The 12390-nt window shown below is 40.1% G+C and overlaps 1 protein-coding gene across 6 annotated transcripts in view; it reads right to left on the reverse strand.

Annotated features, from left to right (window-relative positions):
* Positions 1-12390, reverse strand: part of NFIB (nuclear factor I B) — a 182480-nt gene that overhangs the window by 73115 nt on the left and 96975 nt on the right. For all 6 annotated transcript variants that reach the window (XM_072859930.1, XM_072859933.1, XM_072859929.1 and 3 more), the window contains exon 3: positions 3592-3645. In XM_072859930.1, coding sequence (XP_072716031.1) covers positions 3592-3645 — 54 coding nt within the window. The remainder of the gene's footprint in view (positions 1-3591; positions 3646-12390) is intronic.

Raw genomic sequence — 12390 nt, forward strand, 5'->3', positions numbered from 1 at the left:
ACCAAATTGTTATGGCTGGTGTCAATATCATTAGCTTACTAGTAGTTCTAGATCCTTCTCTCTTTTTACTCACCCTCATAATTTTCTTATGCCTAACGGATGAACTTACTGAAAGATCACTCCCTCTGTCTTCAAATACATATCCTCCCACACCTTTGCAGGTATTTTGAGACACACATGTTAAGGAAGGCTCATTTTTTAGATTTTCTTAAGCTATATAAAAGACCTATGGGACTTGCAGGGAGCAAATAATACAGCATTACACTGAAACTGCCACACTAGGTCTCCTTCAGCAGCCTGCCTTCTGCAGTAGCCCTGAGCAGATGCCCAGCAGAACAGTAAGAAACAGGGCAGGCCTAAAGTATTTGGTTTGGTTTTGGGTTTTTTTTTGACTAAGAGTGTCCAAGGCTCCATGTATTTCCAGTTTTAAAACTTATTGATCCAGGTGTGCCTCCATCTGTTTAGCCACCCTCAGTGGATCCATGAACATGTCCATTCTCTCTTTGAAACCATGTAAACTTTTAATAGTTAGCACCGTGCTAGCATAACATAAACTTTTAGATTCCAGGAACTTAATGACTGATGTGGACAACAGCAGTGTTCAAACTCTTCTCCTTTCTCAGTTCAGTTCAGTTCAGCTCATCTATCTGCCTGGAACCTACTTAACAACCCCTGCAGAGAAGTGACCTTTATGACCCAGCTCTCAGAAAAGCAAGTTTCATTCTTTAGAAATATACCAGACTAAAGTTATTGAAAAATAAAACTTAAAGGAGGATATCCCTGGATCTTGCTACAAAACCTACATACCACTTTCACCACAAGCTACACCATCTTAATACTGTATTATGCTATCAAAGTATTCAGTGTATTTTTAGGAACATATTGTAAAGATTTCCAGCAAGTGCTCTTAATGTTCTTTTGTTTGGCAAGGGACATTACCCTCCCTCCATGGTTAAGACAGCAAATTACCAGACACCCTAAAGAATGCAACAGTCTAGCCAAACCTAGAAAAACCCACTTTTAACACCAGCAGCCTCGCCAACTACCACTCAGTTTCAAACCTCTTCTTCCTTGGCAATGTCTTTGTGAAGGTAGTGGCATCCAAAAGCTAACAGCACCTACCCCTTGCCAACGCCCTGGCTCCTTGACATACAGGCATCAGACCAAAACATGATAGAAGAACAAACCCTCCTGGCACTGCCAGTCCACGTGCTCCTGGCCTGGGACTGAAAACAAACCTCAGAGTGGATATCCTCTGGGGCTCTGACAGAAGTGACTGCCTGGTTCTAATAATAAGACTCATGTGAAGTTTAATAAGAAAGAACAGGACAGCAGTCCTTTTCCCAGACAAGCTGAACGGAGTGCAACTCCCTCTCATTCTCCTGCACAGCCCCAGAAGTCCTGTATTCTGCAGTCCCACAAACCTCAATGTTTTCTCCCTGCTAGTTTAACCCCAAGACAGTATCACACAGGGAAGCTGAACGATGCTATAAGTTCATGTATACTCAAACAGACAGATGACATTCAATTATCCCTCTATCTCTGCTTAAATGAAGGGTTTCAAGGGAAGCAAGGCACAGCTTTTGTTTTCTGTCCCCACTTGGCAGCAGATAAGGAATAGTACTGCCAGCAGTGACTCCAAAGCATGAGAAAGTGTTATACTCAAATCTCAAGCAGAAAGTTTCATGATGAAGCCAGCAACATATTTCTCTGCCCTCTATCTCCCTCTACCTTCTGGGACACTGGAGCTTGTCAAACATTGGGGTACCTGGTCTTGCCCCACAAGGCTGCCGAAAGAAAGCCTATATAGGTCATCTGCTGCCCTCCCCAGGGCTCTGTTGCTGGCAGCAAGATTACTGCTTGCTGGAGTAGCCTGGGTTTGAGACTGAGGGTTGGTGAGACTGGACTCACTTGAGGATGTGATCCTCACTAGTGAAATACGTACTTCTACCTTCCTTCTCCAAATGCTAAAGGGTACTTTAAAAACAGATTTTCAAAACATGTTGAAGGTGAGTTTCCAGGCCCTGCCTTCAGCTTCCCAAACCCAGAGGCTACAAAGGATCCTTCAAAATGACGAGGGGTAATGCATTTGGCTTTTCTTGCACTCACAAACAGAGATATTCTAAAACAAAAATAAATGCTCTACAGCTAAATGTGCCAAGTTTTACAAAACTGTGATTATCTGTGAGGAAATTTTTCAGGCTCTTTTTAGGTGTAAATTTGCTGGTTTGGGTTTTTAAACCACTATCCTACATAATTTATGTCATGTATTTAATAGAGAAATAAAAGCCTACTCATAACGTCCCACACAGTTTGGAGAGAAACAGCATTGAAGTCTCCAGCCAAAAGTGATTTCAAGCCTGCATCATCCCTTGCAAACATTAAAAAATCACTTCAAAAAGAGCTTACCACGTTATTTGACTTGTTCTGCCTTCATATCTCTCAAATATCTGCAGTATTCCAGTATATGTTTCTGGGCTTTATATTACAGGAATATGGATTTCTGTATAATGATCTACAATGGTTTTCCCACTTCTGGATATTCACATGCAACACACATGACATATTCCGCCACATGTGGAATACTTTGATTGTATGCATAGTACAAAACTGTACAGCCACAATGCAGGCTGTTTTCCCTGACATTTGGACAGATCCAGAAAATATTCATGTATATGTAACAGCCCAGCATCACACAATTACTTCTTCGTTAGAGTGTGATCCATTTTGCATTTAGAAAAAGAGCAAACTGAGTTAGTTGCAGCTTATTTCAGATAGACACTTCTCCTGAGAGCTGAAATTAGAAGATACAGCATGACAGTGGTGGCAGGAGTTGCTCCTTGCTCATTAAGAAGTGATAGTATGTCTGTCACACTTGTCTTACCCCAATAAAATTCATAAAACAACAAAGATTTACAAGATTTACTAGCACAGCCCAATTGATTAGAAAGATTATTCCAGGAAAATACAAAGAACCTTTGGTCTAAACAGTGTGGAACAGCAAAGTCTGGCTTTGATTTTTTCTTGAATTTTTATTTTTAGAGAATCCTTGAAAGGACTGTTTATACTGTCATCTCTCTCAAAAAAATTCCAAATGTCACTAGCATGACCCATTAACATGTTCAAAAACTGCTCTGAGCTGATATGAAAAATATAAAAAGTGAACATATTTGCATTTTATAATGCACGTATAAAATAAAAGTAAAGAAGTTGATAGCTCAGGTCACAGACTTTAGAGGTAGGTCAATTGTGTTTTGTCTGAGATAAAAGAAAAATTGTACCATTTGACGGCTTTTATAAAAGTAAAGTTATTTAGGATCTTGCTTCCTTACTCCTCTGCCCATCCCCACTTATGAAATTCTAAAACCCATGAACTGAACAAAAAATTCCTTAGATTAAATGATTGTTGATGAAAGTACAATTGATGCATTGCCAATTTAAAAGAACTAAAATAATCACAGCTTGTCCTGATTATATGTACTTATCAGTGCAAAATAGGTTGCTGACCAATTATGCTCTCTTTAACTATTAACAGTAGTATCTTTGTTCTCAAACAATGTTAGATGCACATGGTCTGGAACTTATATTTACCTGGTGGATTCTTGGCAGGATCATTGTGGCTTGGACTTCCTGGTTGTCCAGAATCTATAAAGAAATGAAAGAAATGTTTTACTAATTTGTTTTCAAAGTATCTCACAACCTTTTAATACCCTCCTTCAATATTAAACTAATACTTAACTTTGTTCTTTAAAGGTCATTTCCCTGACTTTCTACATGCAGGCATTATTGAACAAACACACTATATGTAACCCGTTTTATGCAGAAACAGAAACATTGTGAAAGATGCAATGATCCTAATAAGAGGAACTCATAGGTCACTGAATAAGGACAAGAGAGTCATTCAGGTAAATACTCAAGTTGTAAACACATCTACAAGGGTACCTTTTCATTTCCTTTCCCTCCATCCCCCAAATATAATATTGCATAATCAGCAAAGCAGAGGTAGTTTCTTCTCAGGCAATGACCAGAAAGATGTACTGGATCAGGCAACTAATGGTGCTTGCAGTGATGAGTCCTGTTTCTCTACCCTTTCCTTAAAGCACGAAGGTCTACGCTGCTTCCACAGACTCAGGACTGCACTGAAGATATGACTGTTCATTTTAATACAATATAGGCTTTGTGTTCCTAGTCTGTGAGAATTGCTGGTGTGAAATGAAGATGATGTAACGTAAAAACCAACAAAACCCAAACCCTGTAGACTTCAAAGAGTGTTCTTTTCATGATACATGTACCTAATGAATCAAGAGGAGAATGCAATTTGATGTTAACACACCAAATAATAAATTATACCCTTATTCATAAAAGCAGTTGCTTTTAAAAGTATCTTTTTTCTGTATTCCCACACCAATAACATAACAAAGCCCTGCTCCACTGCAAAAAATTGTTATTAACAAAGTACAACATGACAGACACTCTTGTATGCAAAGAGAATAAGAAATTAAATGAAGCACAACTACTTGTTCTGTATATAGGCATCTAAAATGGCACAGTTTCACAGTCTGAATAAAATATATCAATTTTTGTAAATGTTGCAGTGCTTGTTAGTAGCACAGGACCACCAAAAGATTGCATCATAGCACTACAGAAATTGCTACTGCAAAATGGACCCCAGAGGGAAGTCAGAGTTGTAGAATGCATTGGTGCTTACGGTGTCCAAATTAAAGAAAAAAAGATAGAAAAGGAGAAAAGTGCATATCAACAAATACTTGTCCTTCAATCCCCATCACTTCTTCTTAAAGCCAATGTAACCCTCAACCTAGAATGAAAGATTCTCTCCATCTGCTACAAGAAGTTCACTGAAATCTGTTACCATCTGTTAAGTAGCTTAGCAAACATGGCTTGACACACACGTCTCAAGCAGTTTAAGTTAACGCGAGCTTTAAAAGGTTTCTACAGAACAGTTTCTAACAATTCTACAGAAGATATTATCTGAGATGGAAATCCATTTCACAGTTCAAGTTTTACTGAATTCATCTGAATGACGGTTGTCACAGAAGGCAAGCATCTGGGGATCTACCAGAGTACTGGAAGACCAAGGCACATGTGAAGCTCAGTTCCGATGGTATTAAAAACACAGCTCAACTTTCCAATACTGAATGAAATCAGTCTTGCACACAATAAAACACACATTGGATAGAGAATTTCACATGATACTTTCTCTGTCTTCTTCAGCCCTGCATAGGAAGAACAAAGGGCAGGCCTCTCGGTCAGATTCTGCACATCCCATGGTTTGGGCACTTGGGTACTCTTAGAAGTACCAATGTACAGCACAATATGTAGCCATTCAGTATGCCTGTTTCTTTTCATGATAAGATACAGCACATTCCTTTAAAAAATCAAATCACATGAATTTGAAAACTCAATCAGCTGCAAGAAATGCTAAAAATATGATGCTTCTCTGCATATGGACCTTTATATGGAGAAACGTACTTCTTCCTGTGTTGCAATGGGGTGAACTTTAATATTCTTCTAATAGGTATTCTCTACTTCTGCAAGCCATACATATTATTATTTAAATTAAGATTATCAGAGAGGATTAATTTTACACAGCAATGGTCCGAGTGTAAAACTACTGCAGATGTGTGGCTAAATGAAGTGTCAATTCGGTAGCAGATGCACCCAATAAAGCTTGGACAGTGTAGCTTGGGGAACACAGAGATTTGAAACTGGATTAATGAGGCCTACCAGAAAATAGCCTTTGAAGTTTTCTCCTGTTAAAATTCACTAAGAAGATGCACGAAGTGAAGAGTATTTTTTAGCTGTTGCACAGTAATTTGCCTTTACTCCTACTTTCTCATTGTCAACATGGGCACTTTCTGGATCCAGGTTTTAAAGACTGATGGTAGTTTAAACAATTCTTTTTCATTTTATAATCAGATAAACTCAGCAAAGAATTTTCCAGTTACAGGGATAAGCAGTTGGCTAGTTATTATAATTTGCCAGTCAGATTTAGCTTTGTTTTATGTTAACTACTTATCAATCACGATTTTTACAGATTCACACAGTGTTTTGAGCAGTAGATGCTACTAACATATTCACCAGAGGGGTCTCAATGATCTTGAGAAAGAAAAGAATTATTGTAAGCCGAATACGAGAAGCAACTTATCTAACCCTTCACTTAAAGCAGTTGAGAAAGCAAAGAATTGTATTCTGTATGAGAGTATCAACCTATGTGATTGTGCACTTAAAGCACACAGAAGCATCTCATTCTCAGGATGAAAGACACAGACCTGAGATAGCCTGTGACGATCCAATTCTCTTACCAGTGTCAGTAATTATAAAGTACTCTCCTGATTTGATTGGATGCAAATAGCCTTGCAAAGTACAAGATAACCATGATCATTATAGGAATAAATTATATGAATAACTTAATTTATAAGCAGAACATTGAATGAAAAGAGACATTGGAGCAATGCTTTTCTAAAAGAGGGAATAAGATGCATTTTTGGAAAGCCACAGAAACTAAGGAAGCAAAAGACATGCTAAGACACTTTAAACCCTACTTTGTCCTCATCTGCACAAGATCATTAATTAACAACATGAGCCCTGGGTTTAAAAACTGCAGGCTTCTCTTCCAGTGTGATGGAGAAAGACATAAACCAGACTCATAGTCTGTCTAGCTGGCTTTGCATTCAATTTTCCCACCAAACAATTCTGTGCACATTTAAAAAAAAAATACTTCCTAAGACAGAATTTGTAAGCAAAGCAATACAACTAGTAGCAAATAAAACTCCATCATGTAAATGTGTTGAAACTGAAATTTTCAACATTGCCATTTAGGTAGCCCCCAACTGTAAGTTCCCTTAGTTTATTCTTTTTCTTTGGGTTTTTTGTTTGTCTGTTTGTTTTAAAAACCTCCTTCTCAAATTTTACTGTCAATGTGCTTTTCTTGAAAAAAATTCTTCCACAGATCTCAGAAGTATTTATCCTTATTTGCTACAGAGCAAAAGTTCACCATTTCCACAGAATGGCTTTCATAGGCACCTCACAACTATGGTGAGCATATCTTCTGCTCTGCTCTTCTTGGTGCTGACTGCTCCAACAGTCAGCGGCTGATGCCTTGATGAGTTGTTGCCCCATGGATGAACAGTTTATACAAGAATGGTTCAATTCAGCCTTTAGTCTTATCTGGCAGATACTCATGTAACCCTGATACACTCTATCTATAATTTATGATGATTCAGCATGCCTACCACCAGGACATTCAAACTCTTTATCTCAAATTACTCTTTCTTTTAGAAGACAGTATGAAAGGATGAGTCAAGAAGCTGGTATATTTTATACTGAATTGTTTCCCATGTTTTCATCTCTAGGGGTCAATCACAATGAGTAACTGTGAGTGTGGGCAACTCTCACTGGGCCAGGGCTAAGTAAAACTGACTGTTGGGGCCTACTGCTGGTGAGAAAAAAACATTCATTTCCCCTGCCGTACACTAGGAGAAAGGTGCTGTCATGATACATCACTCTTGGCTTCATAAGGCAGAGGAAAAAAAAAAAGCTGATGGTTTGCCACCCAGTGAGGGACAAGATGCTCTCTCACTTTGCACCACCTTGTCTTCAACAAGCAGCAGCAGGAAGGACATGCACCCCAGCAAAGCCAAGAAAGTCACACTGCTGTTCACCAGCTTCCTGAGGGATTTTTAGTATTGTTCACCTCAGTAGTCTAAACTTTCATTTTTCAGCTACTAAGAGAGGTTACTGTCTTTAAAAAGTAAGTTATGCTCCCTCATGCCTCATACTGTACAAGGAATTTTGCTTTTAAGGCTCTCTGCATTACCATAACATTGAAAGCCTTGAAGACAAATAAAAAGGAAAGTACAAAAATACTTCTTGAGCCATGTTTTAGAAATAAGCAGATTCTCCACAGGTGTCATACTAATCAAATAGACTTCCTCAGTGGTTCCAATGAACACATTTCACTTTTCATTTGCCACAGGCTAGGAGACAGCCTTTGCACTCAGTCTCAGCTGACAGACACTAATTTAATCATTCACCAGCTTGTAAATACACCCTTGTTCTTTGATAGTCCATTATTTGGGCATGGGGAGGATAAAGGACCAGAGAGATGTGGCACCATGTAAGCATCAGTTTGATGCTGTTCAAGCCTTCACATACCTATACGGCATCTGACTTGACAACTGACAGAGTCACTACCATGAACAAGAAGCACAACTACCTCCCAGGCTGTCATCCTTCAGGATTACATTGCCACCTGACATCACAAACTTGAGGCAAATAGTTGTACCCCTGAAAATCACAGGATTACAGGACACCCCAGTCTGGGGGGGACCTGGCAAAGTCTCCAGCCCTTGCCCAGGGAAGGTTCAGCTGTGGGATCAAACTCGGCTGCTCAGGGCTTTACAAACTCAGGGCATGAAAACCCCCAAGGATGGAGGCGGCCCAACCTCCCTGGGCCCCAGCTCCACTGCTAGGCTGTCCCATGGGGAAAAGACTTTCCAAATCAACTCTTCATCTTTCAAAGACTTTCATCTTTCATCATCATAGTAGGAAAGCATTCATGGCAACAAAAAAGCAAGATAACTCCCTCCCCTCCAAAGCAAATAACATGATCAGCAAAAATCCATAAAGCAAATAAATAATTTCATCTGTGTACTTTAAATCATTACCATTAATTATTATTTTCCTATTTTTACTACACAGTAACCAACTACCTACATTATTTTACCTCGATAAAGCAACTGATTGGATTGATAAACTTCCCAAACACTTCCAATGATTTCATTTTGCAAAAGCAATGTCTTTCATTGTATAACATTTCTATATCTGATGATGCTGAATTATTGTGCAATTTTATAAGCATTAGTCACACCAATTCTAGTGATACAACAGTTTGTTTATGGTATAAAGAAGCTGAAAGTGTTTTATTGTATTAAGTATCTGCTGAAATGATGCTATAAACATGGAAATGGAATTTGTGTGTCACCCTTGTTTTCATAAGTTTGTTAAGTTGAGGGGGAATTTATTTTTCACATTTTCATAGACCACTACATTTAATGGAAATATTTCCCCTGAAAATTTTGGCTGACTGATTTCATATGATAAATTGCTCACCCCTATCACTTTCTTTGCTAGAGAACAAGTCCTGTGAGGAGCGGCTGAGGGAACTGGGGTTGTTTCGCCTGGAGAAAAGGAGGCTGAGGGGAGACCTTACCGCTCTCTACAGCTACCTGAAAGGAGGTTGTAGTGAGGTGGGTGTCAATCTCTTCTCCCAAGTAACAAGCCATAGGACAAGACGAAATGGCCTCAAGTTGCACCAGGGGAGGTTTAGACTGGATATTAGGAAAAATGTCTTCACGGAAAGGGTTGTCAAGCATTGGAACAGGCTGCTCAGGGAAGTGGTTGAGCGATCATCCCTGGAGGTATTTAAAGGAAGTGTAGACATGGTGCTTAGGGATATGGTTTAGTGGTGGACTTGGCAGCGTTAGGTTTACAGTTGGACTTGATGATCTTAAAGGTCTCTTCTAACCTAAATGATTCTATGATTCTATATCCCTGAAGATATATGGTATTAACCACAATTCACACAAGGAGGAAGCAGCACCTCAAAAAACAAGTAGGGCTTCACCGTGAGAAAGACATGTTTGCAGGACGAAGCCTCGCATCTTTTCCTAACAGCATAACAGCAACAGCACGTTAGCAATATGCGTTCATGACACCCAGACTGAAACCCTCCACAACACAGAAGCAGTGACTTCTTTTAAAAATTTTACACAGCTGGTGGTAAATGAGCAGTGTAGAGAACTGAAGCTACACATTTAGGTGCAAGTCATGGGGCAGTGGCATCAGCTCCCAGACAACACTGCACTGGCAAACCCTGCTGGCCCTTCAGGGAAGAATTGTTTGTTGCTCACCTTGCAGAGGCTCTGTGGCATCCTCCAGTCTTCTGAAGACATATCATTAGCTTTGATCCATTTGCAGACCTGGTTTCCACAAATCTAAGTGAACCAAAGAAATCTATGTGGAAAGGCTCTTAAGCTGACACAGAAATAGCTGTCCTGGTTGCTATTGATATGAGGTGTATTCACACCTCAAGAAAGCCTCCATTCCTCAGTGCAAACTCCCTTTCGGCAAGTAATCCCCACTGGTTCTTGCTCCCTTCGTTAATTTGCACCCAGGAGGCATGGGAGGCACCTCTTGGGAGACCAGAGCAGTGGCAGGAGCTACTCTGAAGGCTGGAGGTGTTGATCCTGCAAGGGCAGGCTTCATCAGCACCCACATGCCACACCAGGAGCCATGAGGCACCGTAACAGTGACCTACGTGCTTTTGTGAAAGGGTGCTGCCACCTAACCTTCACCTACCTGAAAAAGGCAGCGAGGAACAGAGCTGACTGCCGGCCCCAGGAAGCTAAGGTATCTATCCGTGCTGCCCGTTGGCTCAGGCAAGCACCCAGGTTTTAGCCCAAGCAGGCCTGCCATTTCACAAAAGCCTCCAGGGCTCAGGCATGGAGGGGCTTCCGCTGGGAGACAGCCGGCCCGGCAGGCAGAAGCTGGGCTCCGTTTTCATTTCAGTTTGAACCTGTTTGCTTCGGAGTGGGGACATGGCAAGAGCTACTCAGTCATCAGTCGTCCCCTTTCACCGCAAGCCCCCGTGCCCTCTCACAACAGACAAGCTCGCCTGCAGCTGGCACGACTGGGAGAAACCCCGCGCCTTTCGGCCAAGAGGCCATCCATTCCCATGGGACACGCTTCCCGGCCCCCGCAGCAGGGTCCGCAGCTGGGGAGGCATCACCACGCTCCGGCTAGTCAGGGCAACCCCACCACCCTGGTGCTTGCCACGCCGGCTGACAGCGAGGCAGCACGTGATGGTTTGGGGCGTCAGGGCCACGCAGGTCATGGCGGGCTCCCCGCTTCACCTCCCCTTTTATCAGCAGCTCAGATCTGCTGCTGCCAAGTCACCCAACCGACCATTGTTGAGACTGCTAACTTTTCTTCAGAGTGTTTTAATTAGGTAAATAAAAAATGGTAATTAAATCAACATTACGTAATGTGTTTCTGATTTGTAATCTCATTTAAATTAATTAACTGACTCAGCCCTTGTTTCGTTTTTAAACTGCCCTAGTTAAGAAGTGGAGCTCTGGGAGTAAATCCAGTTTTCATATAGTTGAAAGGAATTCAAGGACCTAGAAGCACTTACCAGAACCAAAACAGCAATAAGCATAGTCAGCTTTTCAGCTTTATGTCCCATGCACAGATTTATCTTTTTAATTTAAATTCCCTTATTTGTTTATGTTAAATAAATCACAACACTTATTTATTCAAAATATTTCTTATACAATTTATAAAGACCATATGTTGCTCATTTTGAAAACTGAACAATCTCCCCAGCTGTGTTACAAGTTGTGCATGGAATATATAGATATTTTTTATTTATATATATATATATATATATATGTATGCACACAGACGCACACACACACTCATATTTTTAAGTTAAGAAAAGGGTTATATTTTTTCATGGCCTGAAACAAGTGTTTCCCATATTTCATAATACTAGCTGAGCTCTTTTTTGACATGTACGTTAAGAAGAGATTTACATAGGTATCTTGCCACATGTGGATGAATGTGAAAGAATGAAGTTTCTTTCCAAAACTTGCTGGATTCAGTAGGAAAGGATGAGATATGAATGCTTAATTTTATCCATCTGGAAGATACTGTGGATACTAGCTATAGTCAGAAACATTCAGAAGTTTTTCTTGGAAACCAAGAAACCTTTTACATTACGGTATGTATCATAAAGGGCTTTTATTACGGATTCTTCAGAGAATGAAAAGCAAAAGATAGAACACAGTGAAAGACTTATTTGGGTGTTTAGAGAAGAAAGAAATTATATGATAGACTATACTAATGAAAAAGCTCATATTTGCATGTAAAGAATAGGAATTTGCTTGCATATACCTTCAGCCAATTAATAAACGGGCCACTTCCTTATGTTGTGAAAGACAAAGGTTGACCCTCAACTTCAGGCAACATTTATTACTAAGAAATTCTGCGCAGATCCTGGTTTCATGGAAGTCAACGTGGATTTTACCACTGACTCCCATGCAGTCACGATTTTATTTTCTGTTGCATTTTAGGGCAGTAAAGCAAAAAGAGTTCAGGGAGATAAAATACACATTTCCATTACATAAGGCAATATTTTTAGGCACAGGATAATGATGACATGACTACGAAAAATATCAGTTTTGTTCGATATGGTTCTCAGCCAAAGGTTGTTAAAATCAATGGAAAGTTGCCCCAGTGAGCTTTGGATGAGGCACTTAATGGTAAGTTACCAGTTTAAAAGTACAAAAGAATGCATAGTTCAACAAA

Source organism: Ciconia boyciana, chromosome 4 (assembly GCF_034638445.1).
Source record: "Ciconia boyciana chromosome 4, ASM3463844v1, whole genome shotgun sequence".
Lineage (NCBI taxonomy): Eukaryota > Metazoa > Chordata > Aves > Ciconiiformes > Ciconiidae > Ciconia > Ciconia boyciana.